Source organism: Peromyscus maniculatus, chromosome X (genome assembly GCF_049852395.1).
Source record: "Peromyscus maniculatus bairdii isolate BWxNUB_F1_BW_parent chromosome X, HU_Pman_BW_mat_3.1, whole genome shotgun sequence".
In the NCBI taxonomy this organism is placed as follows: Eukaryota; Metazoa; Chordata; class Mammalia; order Rodentia; family Cricetidae; genus Peromyscus; species Peromyscus maniculatus.
In genome coordinates, this window is record NC_134875.1 from 52414212 (window position 1) to 52435907 (window position 21696).

The 21696-nt window shown below is 40.1% G+C and overlaps 2 protein-coding genes across 2 annotated transcripts; both read left to right on the forward strand.

Moving 5' to 3' along the window:
• Positions 1–2446: 2446 nt before the first annotated feature.
• Positions 2447–4495, forward strand: LOC143270739 (uncharacterized). Its single transcript, XM_076561744.1, has 3 exons — positions 2447–2987; positions 3476–3700; positions 4315–4495. Exons 1-3 carry the CDS (start codon positions 2691–2693, stop codon positions 4339–4341), a joined length of 549 nt encoding a protein of 182 aa, XP_076417859.1. The 5' UTR covers positions 2447–2690; the 3' UTR covers positions 4342–4495.
• A 15025-nt stretch (positions 4496–19520) lies between these two features.
• LOC121825734 (uncharacterized) lies at positions 19521–21696 on the forward strand. Its single transcript, XM_042269272.2, has 2 exons — positions 19521–20948; positions 21563–21696. The coding sequence occupies exons 1-2, from the start codon at positions 19782–19784 to the stop codon at positions 21587–21589; spliced, it is 1194 nt and encodes a 397-aa protein (XP_042125206.2). The 5' UTR covers positions 19521–19781; the 3' UTR covers positions 21590–21696.

Below are 21696 nucleotides of genomic sequence, written 5' to 3' on the forward strand. Positions count from 1 at the left end.
CGTCTGCTATAAACATCATTTATTTTCACTGTTGATAACATCGTAGCTTGACGCCTTTCTTGAACCACTAAGAAAACTGTCTTCTTCTGGATGATATAGTGACTTTTGTGTCTATACAACAGTGTGATTACTATTCCCTAGGTCCACTGTTTTTCACCCTAGAGACAATGTGCATGAACCCTAATTTACTTTCTTCACTATGGATATTATGGCATAAGCAGTAGAACAGTGGTTCTCAACCTGTGGGTTGTGACCATCAGAAAACACCTATTTCTGATGGGCTTAGGATCTGATACATGATTAAGTAGGAATTATCCTTATGAAGTAGGAACAGAAATAATTTGATGGTTGAAAGGGGAGGGCGCCAATGCATGAGGCACTGTATTAAAGGATCATAGCATTAGGATGGTTCAGATGCACTGCACAAGGAGGTCAGTGACTCTATATTAATTCCTTTTCCAGTTTCAATGGACAGTAGTCTCGTCTTCGAGGACATCCAAGTTGAATAAGGTATGTTTGTGGTTGTTAGTGACTCGATCACATTTGACTTGATTCCGTTCATCAAATGGAACAAGATAACTAAAACAGCAGTTTATGTTTAACACTGTATAGCTGTGGCTCTGTACTCCTCTCCCAAAACTGAAACTGATATTTGGTGCTGTACCTTCAAAATCCAGTGTGTAGCAAAATCCTATGTGGGGGTGGGGGTGGAGAAGAGTGGACCAAACTGGCTATGCTCACACAGTGTTGCCATCTATGACATTTTAGAATCTTTCTCATTCCTATGGGGAAGACTTTTAAGGCATAAACTTTGAATTGGAAGTTCCAGCTACCACCTGGCTTTTTTGGTGCCTTCGTGGAAGTGGAACAGTAGGCAAAGGAAAGGGTTACTCTACTGAAGGGACAAAAGGACCTTATGGAAATGCACAATTAGAGTTCCTGCCACACAATCAGAAAGGAGAAGAAACCAAGAGATTTTAGAGAGTTTTTAGCCCTTAGTTTCTAGTGATAATGATAATTAGGAAGTTATGACACCACACATTAACAAGGGGAAAAGAAAGAGAAATTCATACAATGAGGATACTGAGTATATATCATGAATTTCATGGGAGTGTCTATGAACCCTCATGCATAGTCATTGCAATGAATATGACTTAGAGTGATTGGCACAGGACACCAAGCAGTTCACTGTTTTGCCTATTACAGTAGTTATCTCTTTTGTCATTCTGTTTCCTGGTCCATGTTGCACAAACCCCAGAGAAATAAAAATTAGGTCATACAGCAGAGTAAGTATGACCACTTAAGGCTGTGGTTCTCAACCTGTGGGTCATGACCACTTTGGTTGAATGACCCTTTCACAGGAGTCACCTAAGATCATTAGAAAACACAGATATTCATATTGAGATTCATAAGAGCAGCACAAATTACTGATAAGGAGCAGCAACAAAAATATTTTTGTGAATCAGGGATGGCCACAATTTGAGAAAATATATTAAAGGCCCACAGAATTAAGAAGGTTGAGAACCACTGATTTGAGATCAAGGGGATAGTGGCAGAAGATAATTCTAGGAAAGGAAAACTAAAAGAGAATAATGAAATAGAAATTCTTCGTTTTGTTAGGTAATCCTAGGAAGACTGTCCTTTGCATTTAACATGCTTGTCCTCTTTTTTTTTTATGCATTTATGGGAGGATCGATGTGATTTTGGTAGTGAGAACTAAACACTTTCCAGGTCCTGTTTAATTGTTTTTCACTTTCAACTCCTTTGTTCTGACTGTAACCATTTCAACATTTTACTATCTGGCTTTTTCTATCTCTTCTATTTTACCACTGCTGAAACCTGAGCTATACAACCATTGGGTGTTAAAGTTTTTTAGATCTTCATTCTATGTGCAATGGTGTTATTTCTTGCGTGTATGTTTGTACATCATGTGTGTTCAATGTCCAAGGATACCTGAAGGCACCAGATGCCCTAGAACTGGAGTTACAAATGTTGCTAACCACCATGTCGGCGTTGGGAATCCAAACTCGATCCTCTGGCAGAGCAATAAGTGCTCTCCTGAGCCATCCAACTCTCCTGCCCCTCTATACCTGTTTTATAACTCTGTCTATATTGGCATAACCCATGTCAAATAGAAGTCAGTGCAGACGAGCTCATTCACATTGATACACTATCATTTTACTGACAATGTGATATTTAGAAGACAGGGTTCCTATGGCCTTCAAAGGTATCCCAAGACAGTAAGGCCTCAGGGAAAAAGGTGTGATTCTGAGCAGTCCCCAGAATTTAAGGACCTCTATGGCTCATTGGACACAATACACATCAATCACTATGTCTCAGCCAATGAGCTTACAGCTCTGGTGACGTGTGAGAAGGGCCATTATTACTCCTCAATGCTCCGCCCCCTTATACCTGGTTCTCAGCCTTCTTGGGGCTGGCCTTAGCAGAAGGCTCCTCCCTGGTGCTGTCTAGCCCTTCTTTATAGGTACTCTACAAGAACCAACTCCATCTGCTGACTAGTGGAAAACTTTCCTACTGCTCTCACTGCCTCCAAGGAGGTCCTTGAGGCCAACAGCCTCTCTCTACTTCGTGGTAGTCACCTTAACAACGCCTCATCCCCACCAACACCTTCAAAGATCGAAGATTCAGTAAGATCTTCATTGGCAGGAAATTGGCAGGAAATTCATACCATGTCTGCTGTCGCAGAGCGGGACCTTGGATTTCCTGACCCAGAGCAAGAAGGTGGTAGGATGGATCACGACGCTGGACAAAGTGTCTTGAATGTGCTGACAATCCGTGAGGCTGGTGATGACATCGATGGAACCACAGGATGTCTGGGTTCACAGGCAGTCTCGAGAGCCATTCTGGGGGAAGAGCCGGGGCAGGAGGAGATATGGCCCGATACTGAGGAGATCTGCACTCCTGTGGAAGAGGTCTGGCCTGATATCAAGGACATCTGGCCTGATGTCGAGGACATCTGGCATAAAGTCAAGGACATCTGGCCTGAAGTAGAGGAAACCTGGCCTGATGTGGAGGACTTCTGGCCTAATGCCGAGGAAGTCTGGCCTTATATCAAGGATATCTGGCCTGTTGTAGAGGACCTCTGGCCTGAAATCGAGGACATCTGGCCTGATGTCGAGGAATCCAGGCATTCCATCAAGGACATCTGGCCTGCTATGGAGGACATCTGGCCTGATGTCGAGGACCCTGGCATTCTATCGAGGACATCTGGCCTGCTATGGAAGACATCTGGCCTGATGTAGAAGAACCCTGTCATTATACCAAGGACATCTGGCCTGCGATGGAGGACATCTGGCCTGATGTCGAGGAACCCTGGCAGTCTATCGAGGACATCTGGCCTGCAATGGTGGACATCTGGCCTGATGTGGAAGAACCCTGGCATTCTATCGAAGACATCTGGCCTGCTATGGAGGACATCTGCCCTGATATCGATGAAATCTGGCCTGTTCTCAAGGAAGTCTGGCCTGATATTGAAGAGGACTTGTATGTCTGCAATAGTGACCAGGAGAACGAAGTAGTTCTGGAGGAAGCTGAAGAAGACCAGGACTGCAAGAATGTAAAAAAGAAGGAGGACGAGGAGGAGGAGGAGGAGGAGGACAATCAAGATGATGACTATGAATATGAGAAGAAAGGAGAAGATGAGGTTGAGGATCAGGGGATGAAGATCATCCTGCATGCTGTGAGTTTACCTATGGGACTTTACTTCCCGCCAGAGAAATTTCATTTTTTCTAATACATCATGCCCCTAAATTGTGTATGCATGCTATTAATGACCACATTCTGCTTCACCCAAGCTATGATAAGTTCAGTTCTTGAAGCCCCACCTATTCAGGAGAGGGAAAGACCCTCCAAGAAGTCCAGACCCTGCCAAAGGAAACATAGAATTGGGAGAGTGAGTGCCTATTAGAAGGAGCTACCTCTAGGCAGTCTTTCTTTTATAATACCTGGAAAGGGATTCCAAGATATATTACACAGCTCAGAGGACCCTGAGCAGGACATGTTCTAGTACAGTGAGTCCTTGACTAACATTTCTGTAGTCTATCAGCTACTGATCTTTGCAACAAAGGGACCAAGGCCACCAAGCATTAGCAAAGTTGCTTATTATTCAGTGTGTGTTGGCATTGGAAGCTCACTTGCAGGCCATGTGGGAGGGTTTGAGTTTCAAGACGAAAATATGTTCAATTTTTGGTTGAAAATACAGACAGATGTAAGGTACACTATTTTCCCACGATTGAAAAGAGTGGTTCATATCAATGTTTTACAATTGTCAATTATCTCTTATTCTTCCTACAGAATAAGGGCAAAGGAAGCCATGGATAAACATCAATGAATTGATTCTTTGTGGATTTGAGATACATGGAAATCTATCATCAGTGATCCTCATCTAATAATATTCATCCACATATATGCACATAAAACTTCTCAAACTGTTTAAATATTCTTTAAATTAAAAATAAATATAATTTGAAATGAATATATGGGAGAGTCTTTTATCAATACTACAAACTCAAGTTGATTAATGTCCATTTCTTTTTGAAGTAGCCTACCAGTCATTGAAGCAGATTACTTTTAACTATTTTCAGTCTCCCAGTTACAAACTCAAGAAATTCCATTAGTCAGTTTAACCGACTTATGAGAAAGAAAACAGACATGGAGGTCTAGCATAATCTGACCTCTACTCACAGAAACTGACAAGTGACCCAGTTTGTCTGCAAGCAAGTTGGGGTACTTGAACACATAGGACCACAACAGTCGCAGCAGCACCTGGGAATTGGTGAGCAATATCAATTCCTTAGTTTCATTCAAAATGTATTTGATATTAAATTCTCAAATTGATCTTGCACAGGTTCTGAAGACCTTTAGTTTATCCTTCATTTCAACACAGTATGAGAACTGCTAATGTAGAATACTGCTTCACTGTGATTGGACAAAGGTTATATCACTGAATTGAGGCCCTTTAAAATAAATTTAATAAAACAACAAATACCTGATGCTGGATACTTCTAGAGATGGTACATGGAGATACTACAATTCGGAAAGGTCTAAGAAACAGAGAAAGACCTAAAAAGGCAAATATTGGATAGTGTAGTGGAGAAAAATATATAAAGGAAAAAGCTAATTTCTGGATACATATAATGTGCATATAAAGTTTCAAAATATAAAGCAATTACTACAAGTATATATACATACACAGGAATGTGAATATTGGTGATGCATGCAGAGGAAGTTCTATGGGAACGGAAGTACCTATTTAGAATTACTAGATATATTTTTAAGAAAAGGGAAGTATTTAATTGGATAGAAGTACATGGTTTACTTCAAGAGCATCATAGTATATCACTTAGGTTAGCTCAAGGGTATGTACGTGAAGTTCTCACTACACCTTTGTGTAGATTAACAGTGTTTCTTGAATAAAAATGAAAAATAGGAAGGGTAAATTTAAAAAACATGTTCAACAACTGTAATCTGCTTAAGGAAAAAAGTTTCGTTGGATGTAAGTAGATTAGGAATCAGAGGAGAAAGGACACCATTTTGAGGGTAGAAAGCTATGTTTTATGGGTATTTCCAGCTTCATAGGTACTCATTTGCCTTAATGTCTCCTGTTTTATTCTATGGGAACACATCTCATCTTACAACATCTTACCAGTAACACTATTCACATGTGTACCTATATCCTACTCTAGGTCAACTTTCTAAAGTATTAGGACCTTTTAAATGTTGGACTTGTGCATCTTTCTTAAAGCACACACCATTGTATTTTTCCACTTGGCAGATACTTGATAAACATGTCTTAAAAAATAGCTTACTTAATGCACACAGAATTCCATTTTGTGTCACTGATATTGACACTTAAAAACACATTATCAGTGATGAGATAAGAAGGACTAAGACAGAAAAAATCATCCTGAGTGAGGTAACCCAGGCTCAGAAACACAAACATGGTATATACTCACTCATGGGAGGATACTAGATATAGAACAAGGATGACTGGACTGCTACTCACATCACCAGGGAGGCTACCTGGAAAAAAAGGACCCCAAGAAAGACACGAAGATCAACTAATGACAGAGAAATGGATGAGATCTTCGTGAACAACCTGGACACGAGTGGGGGTAATGAAGGGCGAAGGTCGAGGGAAAGAGAGCTTGGGGGAGCAGGAGATCCCAGCTGAATCAAGAACAGTGAGGGAGAACAAGGAATAGCAGACAATGGTAAATGAAGACCACATGAGAATAGGAAGAAGCAAAGTGCTAGAGAGGTCCCCAGAAATCCACAAAGATACCCCCACAATAGACTGCTGTCAATGGTTGAGAGACAGCCCGAACTGACCTACTCTGGTGATGGGATGGCCAAATACCCTAATTATTGTGCTGGAAACCCCATCCAATGTCTGAGAGATCTGAATGTAGAGATCCATGGTTGGCCCCAGGTGGAGCTCCGGGAGTCTATTTAGTGAGAAAGAGGAGGGTTTATATGAGCAAGAATTGTTGAGACCAAGGTGTGAAAAAGCACAGGGACAAATAGCCAAACGATTGGAAACACATGAACTATGACCCAATGGCTGAGGGGCCCCCAACTGGATCAGGCCCTCTGAATGAGTGAGACAGTCGATTGGTTTGATCTGTTTGGGAGGCATCCAGGCAGTGGGACTGGGTCCTGTGCTTAGTGCATGAGTTGGCTGTTGGAAATCTGGGGATTATGCAGGGACACTTGGCTCGGCCTGGGAGGAGGCGACTGGACCTGCCTGGACTGAGTCCAAGAGGTGGACCTCAGCCATTGGGGGAGGTTTTGCCCTGGAGGAGGTGGAAATGGGGGGTGGGGTGGGGGGAAGGGGAGGGGGGCAGGAAGGGGGGCATCCGTGGCTGATATGTAGAACCGAATCGTATTGTAAAATAAAATAAAATTAAATTAAAAAAAGAATAACTAAGACACAACAGAGAAAGAAATTCATTATAGTATATATAGCACAAAAAGATAGCTATAGTCTAAAATAACTTTTTACATATTTAAAGAAAAACCAGATAAGAAAAGATTTAAGGATCGAGGCACAGAAAAAGTATTGGTAAGATAGTGTGAATTACCTTGATTTCATTATGAAACATTATATATAAATACCTGTGCCAAATACTACATTATACTACCTAAATATATGCAACTAAACAATCATTAGAGGCTAAATAAAGATAATATAAGATACATAGTAGATATTATCAGGAATTTGACATATTAATGGCAGGCACAGAGGGCACAGACCCTCATTGTAAGCCCTTTGTCATATTTATATTGAGTGGAGAGTCCAAATAGGCATTTAACATAATGTCATTGTGGAGATTTCTTTGATTATAATTGGTTAGTTTTGGAATTTCTGCTCATGTAACTTAAGACTTCGTCACAAATATTCTGTGTGGTGGTAATCTAATTATACTGAAATGTGATTTTGATTGTATTTTAATAAATAAAGTTGCCCGGGGGTCAGAGCTATTAGAGCCATTGCAAGAGTGTGGCAGTGGTGGCACACGCCTTTAATCCCAGAAAGCCAGCCTTTAATCCCAGGGAGTGGTGGTAGAAAGCAAAAAGATATATAAGGCGTGAGGACCAGAAACTAGAAGCATTTGGCTGGTTAAGCTTTCAGGCTTTGGAGCAACACAGTTCAGCTGAGAGCTATTGGGATGAGGACACAGAAGCTTCCAATCTGAGGAAACAAGCCACAGCTATCTCACCTCACCAGTTCCTCAGCTGGTCCTGTTTCCTCAGACTGGAAGCTTCTGTGTCCTCATCCCAATAGCTCTCAGCTGAACTGTGTTGCTCCAAAGCAAATTGAATTTATTGGCGTTCTTTCCACTCTACAAGAAGTATAGACAAAAGTATGTGGTAATATTGTATTTGTGCTCTAAGAAATAAACCTTGCCTGAAGGTCAGAGGATAAAGCCAGCGACCATATTAAATACAGAGGACAGCTACTGGTGGCACATACCTTTAATCCTAGCATTTGGAAGGCAGAGATTCATCTGGATCTCTGTGAGTTCAAGGCTACACTTGGAACAGAGACAGACATGGTGGCACACACCTTTAATTCCAAAACTAGTTAATCATAAAGGTATGGAGGTCTCTAAAGACAGAGATGAAGTGATAGAGCTTGCAGAAATATGAAGTGATGTAGTTGGACGGAGAGAGGAAGTAAGATGCAGGGCCAGAATGGTATATAGGCATGAGTATTCAGGAAGTATATCTCTATTGGGCTCAGGATTTTCTGGTGGTAAGAAGTTGTGGCTAGCTTGTTCTATCCCTATGATCTCTCAGGTTTCATCCCGGAATCTGGATTGTTTTGTTTTGTTTTGTTTTGTTTTGTTTTGTTTTGTTTTAATTAATAAGTCCATTTTGCAATTCCTGTTAAACAAATCTCTTGGCCTCTTCTGAGATTACTTAGGGAACAGAACTTCAGATTAGACAAGTATTTTTTTCAAGTTTATCTGTTGGTTATTTCATACATGTATACAATATCTTTCAATTATATCTACACTCCACTCTCAGGTCCACTTTCTTACAGGATACCCAACATGCCTCTCCTAACCTCATGTCCTCTATATTTTTGATCAGCAGAGTCATGATTGTGGGGACATCTACTGGAGCTTGGGAAACCTATCAGAAGCCACATGCTAAAGAAACCAACTGCCCCTCCCCTAAAAGTCATCACCTGCCAATAGTTCTTAAGCTAGATGTGGGGAACTGATGAGGCCTTTCACAATCCCTGCTGGAATGTCCATTGTCTTAATTCTGTGCATGTCTTAGGTAGGCAACCACAGCTGCTGTGGGTTGATGAATGCAATGGCTTTGTCATGTCCTGAAGACACAGTTTTGCAGCAGTCCTCCTAAACTCTAGCTCTTACAATCTTTCTGCCCCTCTTTCATAATATCCTCTGTGCCTTGGGTGGGGAGAGAATGGAATATCATTCTCCTATTTAGGGATGACCACACCATAGTCACTGCTTCTCTGAACCTTGTCCTCTTGTGAGTCTCTGCGTTATTCTCCATCCACTGCAAAAGGGAGTTCCTCTGATGCATGGTAAAAATTATACTGATATGTGGGTGTAATGATAAGTATTTAGAAGGTGATTTGATACTATGCCTATTTTAGCAAAGTAGTAGAAATAGGTTTTCCCCTAGTGCCTGTGACCTCCCCAGCCATGGATACTAGGCCAGGCATAAGTCCTTCTGTGAAATGAATTTTAAATCCAATTACAAAGCCATGGTTTACAACCATAACATTCCTGGCACTTTTGCACCAATGAACTTATCTAGTTAGGTCAGTCATTATGGTGGCCCACAGATTTCACAGTTGAGTAAGATTGCTGACAACTTTTTCTGCCTACTAGCCTGCATAGTACCTTCTAGCAATATATAAGCTGGCCAGTTGGGAGGAATCTTCCAGGTCACTATCACTTGAGTTTGTTTTGATTTGTTTTTATGTCCTGCTCTAAACTGTGTGATGTCTTCAATCGTAGGAGCTGACTGTTAAGTTCTGATGGATGACCAGAAGCAATGACAAGAGCCTGAATTGACCCAGGCATCTCTGGGATGCCTATGACCACAAATTGTAGGGTTTCTCTCACACTTGGCTATGGTGATATTTTATTTGTACTGAAATGTGATTTTAATTTTATGTTAATAAAGTTGCCCTGGGGTCAGAGCTATTAGAACCATAGCAAGAGCGTGGTGGTTAGAAGAGCTAGGTAGATTTCTGTGTGTTCAGGGATACAGCCAGTATTGGAGACATACGCCTTTAAGACCTGGAGGGCGGTACTTACAGGCAGTGATGAGGCAGTCATGTGATTGGGTTTACAACCAATGAGAAGGCAGAACAGAAAGAATATTTAAACACGGACAAACAGGAAGTAGCTCTCTCTCTCGGGGAAGCTAGGAGCACTGCAGGAGGTAAGATTTTATCTCTGAGCTCTGACCTCTCGGCTTTCTCTTTTACATTGGCTCTGTGTTTCTTATTTTAATAATACGATTGGTTACATCTACATCTGGCGCCCAACGTGACAAGAATCCATTAAAAACTGCTTGGGGCCGGCTCCCTAGCCGGAGCAGTTGGTATTAATGGATTTTTCAGAACCTCTCAACATAGTAACTGACTCTCAGTATGCTGAAAGAGTGGTATTACATATTGAGACTGCAGAATTTATCCCTGATGCTTCAGAATTAACTTCACTATTTATTCAATTACAAGATACAATCAGGAAAAGGAGTCATCCTTTATATATAACTCACATCCAATCTCATACTGGTTTGCCAGGCCCTTTAGCACAAGGCAATGATGAGATTGATAAATTATTGGTAGGAAATGTGCTGGAGGCCTCAGAATTTCATAAAAAACATCATGTCAATAGTAAAGGTTTAAAAAAAGATTTTTCCATAACCTGGCAACAAGCCAAAGAAATAGTAAAGAAATGTCCTACTTGTTCCTTCTATAATCAAACGCCATTACCAGCAGGATGTAACCCAAAGGGTACTCAGAGGAATGAAATCTGGCAGATGGATGTGTTTCACTTTGCAGAATTTGGAAAATTGAAATATGTACACCACACCATTGATACTTATTCAGGATTTCAATGGGCAACTGCTTTGAGTTCTGAAAAAGCTGATTCTGTAATCACTCATTTGCTAGAAGTTATGGCCATCATGGGTATACCTGCACAAATCAAAACTGACAATGCTCCATCATATGTCTCTGTTAAAATGAAACAGTTTTTTGCTTATTACAATATAAAGCATATTACAGGTATACCACATAATCCTACAGGTCAAGCAGTTATAGAAAGATCAAATAGAACTCTAAAGGATATGCTAAATAAACAGAAAGGAGTAACAAAAACCCCCAGAAATAGACTGCATAATGCTCTATTAACTTTGAATTTTCTGAATGCCAATGAGAAAGGAACAACAGCTGCAGAGAGACATTGGATAATAGAAAAAACTACAGAATTAAATCAGCCTATATACTTTAAGGATGTGCTGACCTCAGAATGGAAGCCAGGGTATGTATTACGTTGGGGACGAGGTTTTGCTTTTGTTTCTACAGGAGAAGATAAGCTGTGGGTACCATCAAAATTGATAAAGGTTCGATTTGAACAAGAGAAACCTCTTAATTAGAGGAGGTGATAGTTCATCAATCAGCATGAACATCCAATTTAAACTAACTTGTACCTGTAACACATGTCTTTTCATTTAATCAGATAATAACTTACCAAAAAGGAACATCCCCAAAATTAGTCTTGGGGGAAGGTTTTTGTTTTTGTCTTTTAGGAGAATGAAGGTTAAGGAATCTGAAGGACACAAGACAAATGAGACAACTGAAGAAAAGGGACAAATCATCTATCCCAGGAAACAGAGTATATGGGAGTATATGGCATATGGGTATATATTATCTAAAAAATTTTATGTCTTCTTAAATGTTTGTTTCTGCTTTTCTCTAAAGATTTAACACTATTGGTTTTCTAATAGTCCCAGTTCAATTAAAATTTAAAGCTGACTTTGGAGTTGGAGAATGGCTCTCTCCTTCTTTAAACTCAAGCATGTTGTTAAAAGGAAAATGCAAACTCCCTGTATCATGCCAGAAAGAGCCATTTTCTGCTATGGGACAGGACAAAAGCCAAATTAATTAAGGGACTATTCTATTACTAATCTCAACTCTTTAATTCTATTCTGATTCTTTAAACTTTTCTTAAATTATAAATTTTATATCAAAATTTACAAGATTTATATATATATATACATTTTAAACTTTGTTAAGATATGAATGGTCATATAGAGTACTAACTAATTCTAGAAAAAAAAAGGCTTCAATTAGCTGCATATATATGTCTTTGTGTTCGAGTCTCTTATCAGTTTTCTGCAGGAAATCATGGCCAGGCCTAACATCAACTGAAATCTCCAGGAAGAAGATGGGGCCTCACAACAACAAACACAACAACAACAATTCCACGTGGACAATAATAATATCACTGAACTGACAAACATCATCTATAGATCAGCTTTGAACTACAAGGTGCTCAGAGCAATTTTGAGATGACTAGCTGAGATGATCCAGTCTCAAAGACTACTTGAATAAGGACTTGAGATAAATCCTGAACTTTGGCTTTATACACAGACTGGATAATAATGAAGGATATAGTTACCTTTCCTAGAATTTGACAATTAACCTAAATTTTTCTTTCAGGATAAAGATAACTTCACCCATACCCAGCAGGAAGCAATTTTAAGAATATGACACCCACATTGCCAAAGAAGTGGTGTGGGACAGGTGGTTTTTTGGTTCTTTTAATGGGTTTTGGGTCTGGGATAATTTTCATTGTTTAGGGGGTTTGGTCACAAGTTGTTGTCAAGGGTTAGGAAAAAGGCTAAGCAAAGGAGATTAGATTTAAGGTTCTTGTTTAAAAAAAAAGAAAGAAAGAAAGAAAAGAAAAGAAAAAGACAATTACTAGTTTTAAATACTTTACATTATTACCAACTATTAGGATATAAAGAAATGAAAGTTAGTACTTAGACATTACAATAGAAATTGTAGTCATATTAGATATGTTTTAAAAAACTGAGCAGATATATTTTAGACAGGTCATCTTCAAACCCTTCAGAGATCTACAGAATATGACATTTAAAATGTTTTAATAACTTAGAAATTTTTCTTTTTTGAGACATGTCGGCTCCTGGCAGTACCAATCTACTTCAGAGAAAATATGGGCATTGAAGAAACTGCATATGGAGTTAACTTTCATTGTGGCAAAAGTTAGCGACTGGACAACAAAGTATCCTCATATCAACAGGACAAAATGGACAGACAGAACACGAAACAAAGGACTACCGATTCCTGCCAAAACAAGTGTGGTTATGGCTTTATCAGACGGCATCTTCTGAGGCCAGGACAATATGGCACCATCCCTGAAGTGGCCTTCACAATCTGGAAAAGGTACAGTGCCCTTTTCTTTGAAGGCAGCTGAACAGGCAGTGGGCCGATGGCTTCTGTTGTGCAATGGAACAGCAACTGAAAACTCACGCCTCTCAATAGTAGACTGGCATTTAATAGAGGGATGTGGAGAAGGGGATGCTTAGATGAAGCCATATATACACAGCCAAGAAGAATGGACAGCTGAATTCAAAAACCATCAACAATTTCCAGAATTTAAAATCCTGAATCATGACATGACACTAGTGGAATTCAGGTGTTTCTGGTACATGGACTGCTCTCACCCAATGTGAGGTTGAACTGTTGACCTTGTGTACAACCTACTTCACAAATGAGTCTGTCAGATACGATAAGCCTATAGGCTGAAGATGATGCCCCAACACTGCAGAGAAACCTCAGGTGACTGTCCAGGCAGCTGGCTGTTTCTGTCAACTCACAAAATTTTTGGAAGTTGCTTTTGTGCACTTCCTGTTTTTATTTTTGTTAGCTAATATTATTTCCTTCTTGGGTCTCTGAGGGAGTTGAAGATTAGTTAGTTATAGTTGAAGATTAATTAGGATAGAAAGTGAATTAGATACATTTTGAACTTACTAAAATAGGATAGATAAGGGAATTATTTTCTCTGATTTGTCAAATACAAATGGACTAGACATCGTTTAGGTATTTGTTACTTGTATATATTGTATATAGTTATTGTACTTTTGTATATAGTTTTTCTTTTGTTAGTTATAATCTTTTGCCTTTTTTCTTTTTATTAAAATAGAAAAGGGGAAATATGGTGATATTTTATTTGTACTGAAATGTGATTTTAATTTTATGTTAATAAATAAAGTTGCCCTGGGGTCAGAGCTATTAGAGCCATAGCAAGAGTGTGGTGGTTAGAAGAGCTAGGTAGATTTCTGTGTGTTCAGGGATACAGCCAGTATTGGAGACATACGCCTTTAAGACCTGGAGGGCGGTACTTACAGGCAGTGATGAGGCAGTCATGTGGTTGGGTTTACAACCAATGAGAAGGCAGAACAGAAAGAATATTTAAACACGGACAAACAGGAAGTAGCTCTCTCTCGGGGAAGCTAGGAGCACTGCAGGAGGTAAGATTTTATCTCTGAGCTCTGACCTCTCAGCTTTCTCTTTTACATTGGCTCTGTGTTTCTTATTTTAATAATACGATTGGTTACATCTACACTTGGCACTAGGCTATTTGTTTGATACCCTATGGATTCTCAGAGCTGCATTATTCCCTTACATAGGGCAACTTCAATTTAAACTCCTTTGAGCATACATTCTTTAGGAAGCTTTTAAAATAATAGGTTTCTATGTGGCTTTTCAAGTATTCTTGGTGATAGCTCTCCCTCCTGATATGCCACCATGTACCCTAGACTTCCATCCATCCTCTCCCAACTAAACCTTCCTCATTATTCTCTTTTCTCCCTTCATATGAACTGTACTCTATCACCCCCTGTTTTAATCTCTTTCTCATCCCATCCCGTGGACTCTCTTTATAGTTTCATAGCTTCTACATGTACTCCAAGTTAAACACACAAATCTGAATCTTTGTTGCTAAGATCCACATATGAGAGACAACATATAGCATTTGTTCTTATTGGGCCTGGCTTACCCTTTTTTTTCCAGTTTCATCCATTTTCCTGGAAGTTTCATAGTTTCTTTTTTATCTGCAGATCAATAAAATTTCATTGTATGTTTGTAACACATTTTCAATATCCACTCATAAGTTGTTGGATATTTAGGCTGTTTCTATTTCTTGGATATTGTGAATAATGCAGCAGTTAACATAGATGAGTGAGTATCCCTGTTCCAGGATATAGATTTTTTTGGGTAGATGCCCAGGAACAGTAGAGCTTGTCCATACATTAAATCTCTTTTCAGAAATCCACACTGATTTCCATCATGTCTGCATCATTTTACATACACACTACCAGAGAATAAGGGCTGCTCTTTCCCCCACAGACTCAGTAGCAATTTTTGTCATTTGATTTTCAATCATTTTTAAGCCATTTTAAATGGAGATAGAAAATAAAAACAGATTTTTAAATTTACATTTCCCTGATTCCTCAGATGTTGAACACTTTTTAAGATATTCTTAACATTGTATATTCCTTTGAGAATACTGTTAAGAGTTAAAGCCCAATTTTTGACTCAGTTGTTTTTTTGAAGCTTTGTTTTTGACTTTGTTTATTCTATTTATTAATTTTCTAACAGATGTCTGCAAATAAATGACACAACTATAGATAATTAAGAGTCAAGGTGAAGAGTCAGAAGGGAAATTAGAAAACATTTTAATATACATGAAAACAAAACATGATATACACAAATGTAGCAATTGTATATTAAGTGATGTTTAAATTGATGATCATCACTGCAAGTGCCTATGTTAAAAGATAGCATTCTGCATAATTACTGAACCTTCAATTTAAGATACTAAAAAAATTTAAAGAAAGCTCAAACTGAAGCAAGAATAACTAAAGTATAATTGAACAAAATACAGTATAAACCTGGGCATAGCTCAGTCTGAAAAGGATTTGCTTGCAAATCCTGAGACTCTAAATTTGATCCTGAGAAGTTGCATAAAAATACCGGATATATGGCTTGTGCTTGTAATCTAGAGTTCACAGGTCAGCCAGTCTAGCCTATTCTCTGGATTGTAGGAAAGTAAGAGACCCTGTCTCAGAAAACTTGCTTGATATCTGGGATATATATGCATGATCACACATAGGGACTGGCAGACACACACACACAAACACACACATTCACACAATCACACACACACATACATACATACACTTGCAAATAAATTGTAAAAATTAGGAATCTAAAAAGTAAACAAAAATCAATATAACCAAAGAACTATTACTGAAACAAATCATCTATAAATCAATAAGATGTAGAATAAATATACCAATGAGAGAGATTAGGCAAAGGACAGTGAAAGAGACAGAGAGAGAGAGAGAGAGAGAGAGAGAGAGAGAGAGAGAGAGAGAGAGAGAGAGAGAGAAGAGGGAGAGAGAGAGAAAGAGAGAACACAGATTATTAGAGTTTTTTAAAAAGAAATATTATCCTGTTTATACAAAAACTGAAAGATCTGTCATCAACTTTAGAAGGCAGTTTAGTATGTGGTGATACCAACCTATATTAGTTCACTTAAGTTTGGTTGATGGTTATAGTTCAATAGGTATCACAATGATAATGATTGGCTGGTAGAACTTAGGATGGCAATAGAGGTCTATGTAAGCAGCAATGAGAGACATTGTGCTCTAGTCACAATGGCCAGTTACACATGTAGACATGTTTGCCTTTAGAAAGATAAAGAGAGAATAAATGGTTACTAGTGTAGTTCAAAGAGACTATGTAAATAAGGTAGAGACTAAATAGGTAGGGTTTAGAACTTTACTGGAATTCTGTAGAACAGCATCGGTTGTAGCCTATAGTAAGCATTTTGAATCATTAGGCATAAGCCTCTTACAATTTACCACTTTTGTTCTTGGCCATACTAAGGTGAACCTGGTTTCCTCTATTACATATCTTCAACATGATTTACTCTGTCACCACAGGCCCAAATCAACAGGGGTAAAGCCATGGACTGAATCCACAGGTGAAAATCAACCCTCAATCTTTATTAAATATTTATCTGGAGCATTTTATCACAGGAATACAAAGCTGTCAGTCACACTCCCATAACCCTTGTGAGAGAGACCTGTGGAACACAGGAAGTTTGCAAAATGATGAGAAATCAATGCTTTTGGTTTCTGGGCTCCAGTACCCCAGCATGGTTAATCACCCTATGGTATACTTCAGTGTTGGGGCAAAAGCAAATGTTTGACATGTTCCTGAATTTGTCAATCTTACCTGCTCTCTAAGGGAATTCATATGCATCTCCTGATGCCTGAATAGCCTTGGAGTAGGTCACGCTGGTGGTATGTTCTAGATCTACATAGAAACAGTGCCTATGGAGATTACCAAACCAGTGTAGAACTGACCCAAACAAATGTCATAAATAAGTTCAAGTTAAAGTACCCTGGCATTGTGTTATATACTTGCATATGTTGTGGAGTTGGACACAGACGGGCTTTACATTGTCAATTGGAATGGCGTCTGCTATAAACATCATTTATTTTCACTGTTGATAACATCGTAGCTTGAAGCCTTTCTTGAACCACTAAGAAAACTGTCTTCTTCTGGATGATACAGTGACTTTTGTGTCTACACAACAGTGTGGTTACTATTGCCTAGGTCCACTGTTTTTCACCCTAGAGACAATGTGCATGAACACTAATTTACTTTCTTCACTATGGATATTATGGCATAAGCAGTAGAACAGTGGTTCTCAACCTGTGGGTTGTGACCATCAGAAAACACCTGTTTCTGATGGGCTTAGGATCTGATGCATGGTTAAGTAGCAACTTATGAAGTAGGAACAGAAATAATTTGATGGTTGAAGGGGGGAGGTCGCCAATGCATGAGGCACTGTATTAAAGGATCATAGCATTAGGATGGTTCAGATGCACTACACGAGGAGGTCAGTGACTCTATATTAATTCCTTTTCCAGTTTTAATGGACAGTAGTCTGGTCTTAGAGGACATCCAAGTTGAATAAGGTATGTTTGTGGTTGTTAGTGACTCGATCACATTTGACTTGATTCCGTTCATCAAATGGAACAAGATAACTAAAACAGCAGTTTATGTTTAACACTGTATAGCTGTGGCTCTGTACTCCTCTCCCAAACCTGAAACCGATATTTGGGGCTGTACCTTCAAAATCCAGTGTGTAGCAAAATCCTATGTGGGGGTGGGGGTGGAGAGGAGTGGACCAAACTGGCTATGCTCACACAGTGTTGCCATCTATGACATTTTAGAATCTTTCTCATTCCTATGGGGAAGACTTTTAAGGCACAAACTTTGAATTGGAAGTTCCAGCTACCACCTGGCTTTTTTGGTGCCTTCGTGGAAGTGGAACAGTAGGCAAAGGAAAGGGTTACTCTACTGAAGGCACAAAAGGACCTTATGGAGATGCACAATTAGAGTTCCTGCCACACAATCAGAAAGGAGAAGAAACCAAGAGATTTTAGAGAGTTTTTAGCCCTTAGTTTCTAGTGATAATGATAATTAGGAAGTTATGACACCACACATTAACAAGGGGAAAAGAAGGAGAAATTCATACAATGAGGATATTGAGTAAATATCATGAAATTCATGGGACCGTTTATGAACCCTCATGCATAGTCGTTGCAATGAACATGACGTAGAGTGATTGGCACCAGGACACCTAGCAGTTCACTGTTTTGCCTAATACAGTAGTTATCTCTTTTGTCATTCTGTTTCCTGGTCCATGTTGCTCAAACCCTACAGAAATAAAAAATTAGGTCATACAGCAGAGTAAGGAGTATGACCACTTCGGGCTGTGGTTCTCAACCTGTGGGTCATGACCACTTTGGTTGAATGACCCTTTCACAGCGGTCAGCTAAGATCATCAGAAAACACAGATATTCATATTGAGATTCATAACAGCAGCACAATTAAAGTTATGGAGCGGCAACAAAACTATTTTTGTGATTGGGGGATACCCACAATTTGAGAAACTATATTAAAGGCCCACAGAATTAAGAAGGTTGAGAACCACTGATTTGAGGTCAATGGGATAGTGGCAGAAGATAATTCTAGGAAAGGAAAACTAAAAGAGAATAATGAAATAGAAATTCTTCGTTTTGTTAGGTAATCCTAAGAAGACTGTCCTTTGCATTTAACATGCTTGTCCTCTTATTTTTTATGCATTTATGGGAGGATCGATTTGATTTTGGCAGTGAGAAAAAACACTTTCCAGGTCCTGTTTAATTGTTTTTCACTTTCAACTCCTTTGTTCTGACTGTAACCATTTCAACATTTTACTAACTGGCTTTTTCTATCTCTTCTATTTTACCACTGCTGAAACCTGAGCTATACAACCATTGGGTGTTAAAGTTTTTTAGATCTTCATTCTATGTGCAATGGTGTTATTTCTTGCGTGTATGTTTGTACATCATGTGTGTTCAATGTCCAAGGATACCTGAAGGCACCAGATGCCCTAGAACTGGAGTTACAAATGTTGCTAACCACCATGTCGGCCTTTGGAATCCAAACTCGATCCTCTGGCAGAGCAATAAGTGCTCTCCTGAGCCATCCAACTCTCCTGCCCCTCTATACCTGTTTTATTTCTCTGTCTATATTGGCATAACCCATGTCAAATAGAAGTCAGTGCAGACGAGCTCATTCACATTGATACACTATCATTTTACTGACAATGTGATATTTAGAAGACAGGGTTCCTATGGCCTTCAAAGGTATCCCAAGACAGTAAGGCCTCAGGGAAAAAGGTGTGATTCTGAGCAGTCCCCAGAATTTAAGGACCTCTATGGCTCATTGGACACAATACACATCAATCACTATGTCTCAGCCAATGAGCGTACAGCTCTGGTGACGTGTGAGAAGGGCCATTATTACTCCTCAATGCTCCGCCCCCTTATACCTGGTTCTCAGCCTTCTTGGGGCTGGCCTCAGCAGAAGGCTCCTCCCTGGTGCTGTCTAGCCCTTCTTTTATAGGTACTCTACAAGTACCAACTCCATCTGCTGACTAGTGGAAAACGTTCCTACTGCTCTCACTACCTCCAAGGAGGTCCTTGAGGCCAACAGCCTCTCTCTACTTCGTGGTAGTCACCTTAACAACGCCTCATCCCCACCAACACCTTCAAAGCTCGAAGCTTCAGTAAGATCTTCATTGGCAGGAAATTGGCAGGAAATTCATACCATGTCTGCTGTCGCAGAGCGGGACCTTGGATTTCCTGACCCAGAGCAAGAAGGTGGTAGGATGGATCACGACGCTGGACAAAGTGTCTTGAATGTGCTGACAATCCATGAGGCTGGTGATGACATCGATGGAACCACAGGATGTCTGGGTTCACAGGCAGTCTCGAGATCCATTCTGGGGGAAGAGGCGGGGCAGGAGGAGATATGGCCCGATACTGAGGAGATCTGCACTCCTGTGGAAGAGGTCTGGCCTGATATCAAGGACATCTGGCCTGATGTCGAGGACATCTGCCATAAAGTCAAGGACATCTGGCCTGATGACCAGGAAACCTGGCCTGATGTGGAGGACTTCTGGCCTAATGCCAAGGAAGTCTGGCCTTGTATCAAGGATATCTGGCCTGTTGTAGAGGACCTCTGGCCTGATATCGAGGACATCTGGCCTGTTGTAGAGGACCTCTGGCCTGAAATCGAGGACATCTGGCCTGATGTCGAGGAACCCAGGCATTCTATCGAGGACATCTGGCCTGCTATGGAGGACATCTGGCCTGATGTTGAAGAACCCTGGTATTCTATCGAGGACATCTGGCCTGCTATGGAGGACATCTGGCCTGATGTCGAGGAACCCTGGCATTCCATCAAGGACATCTGGCCTGCTATGGAGGACATCTGGCCTGATGTCGAGGAACCCTGGCATTCTATCAAGGACATCTGGCCTGCTATGGAGGACATCTGGCCTGATGTGGAAGAACCCTGGCATTCTATCGAGGACATCTGGCCTGCTATCGAGGACATCTGGCCTGATGTGGAAGAACCCTGGCATTCTATCGAGGACATCTGGCCTGCTATCGAGGACATCTGGCCTGATATCGAGGAACTCTGGCCGGTTCTCGAGGAAGCCTGGCCTGATATTGAAGAGGACTTGTATGTCTTGAATAGCCACCAGGAGAACAAAGTAGTTCAGGAGGAAGCTGAAGAAGACCAGGGCCGCAATAATGAAGAAAAGGAGGACGAAAAGAAGGAGGAGGAGGAGGAGGAGGAGGAGGAGGAGGAGGAGGAGGAGGAGGACGAAGATGACGACGACGACGACAATAAAGATGACGACTATGAATATGAGAAGAAAGGAGAAGATGACGTTGAGGATCAGGGGATGAAGATCATCCTGCATGCTGTGAGTTTACCTATGGGGCTTTAGGTCCCGCTAGAGAAATTTCATTTTTTCTAATACCCTAAATGCCCCTAAATTTTGTATGCATGCTATTTATGACCACATTCTGCTTCACCCAAGCTATGACAAGTTCAGTTATTGGAGCCCACCTATTCAGGAGAGGGAAAGACCCTCCAAGAGGGCCAGACCCTGCCAAAGGAAACATAGAATTGGGAGAGTGAGTGCCTAATAGAAGGAGCTACCTCTAGGCAGTCTGTCTTTTATAATACCTGGAAAGGGATTCCAAGATATATTACACAGCTCAGAGGACCCTGAGCAGGACATGTTCTAGTACAGTGAGTCCTTGACTAACACTTCTGTAGTCTATCAGCTGCTGATCTTTGCAACAAAGGGACCAAGGCCACCAAGCATTAGCAAAGTTTCTTATTCTTCAATGTCTGTTGGCATTGGAAGCTCACTTGCAGGCCATGCGGGAGGGTTTGAGTTTCAAGAAGAAAATATGTTCATTTTTTGTTGAAAATACAGACAGATGTAAGGTACACTATTTTCCTAAGATTGAAAAAAGTGGTTCATATCAATGTTTTACAATTGTCAATTATCTCTTATTCTTCCTACAGAACAAGGGCAAAGGAAGCCATGGATAAACATCAATGAATCGGTTCTTTGTAGATTGGAGACTCATGGAAAGTATCAGTGATCCTCATCTAATATTCTTCATCCAAATATACGCAAATAAAACTTCTCAAACTGT

Bases quoted from the DNA above. Each gene is read 5' to 3' on its own strand.
- LOC143270739 (XM_076561744.1), top strand. From the start codon at position 2,691: ATGTCTGCTGTCGCAGAGCGGGACCTTGGATTTCCTGACCCAGAGCAA. The intron at 2,988-3,475 runs GTCAAGGACATC...CCTGTTCTCAAG, and splicing joins TCGAGGACATCTGGCATAAA to GAAGTCTGGCCTGATATTGA. The intron at 3,701-4,314 runs GTGAGTTTACCT...TTCTTCCTACAG, and splicing joins TGAAGATCATCCTGCATGCT to AATAAGGGCAAAGGAAGCCA.
- LOC121825734 (XM_042269272.2), top strand. From the start codon at position 19,782: ATGTCTGCTGTCGCAGAGCGGGACCTTGGATTTCCTGACCCAGAGCAA. The intron at 20,949-21,562 runs GTGAGTTTACCT...TTCTTCCTACAG, and splicing joins TGAAGATCATCCTGCATGCT to AACAAGGGCAAAGGAAGCCA.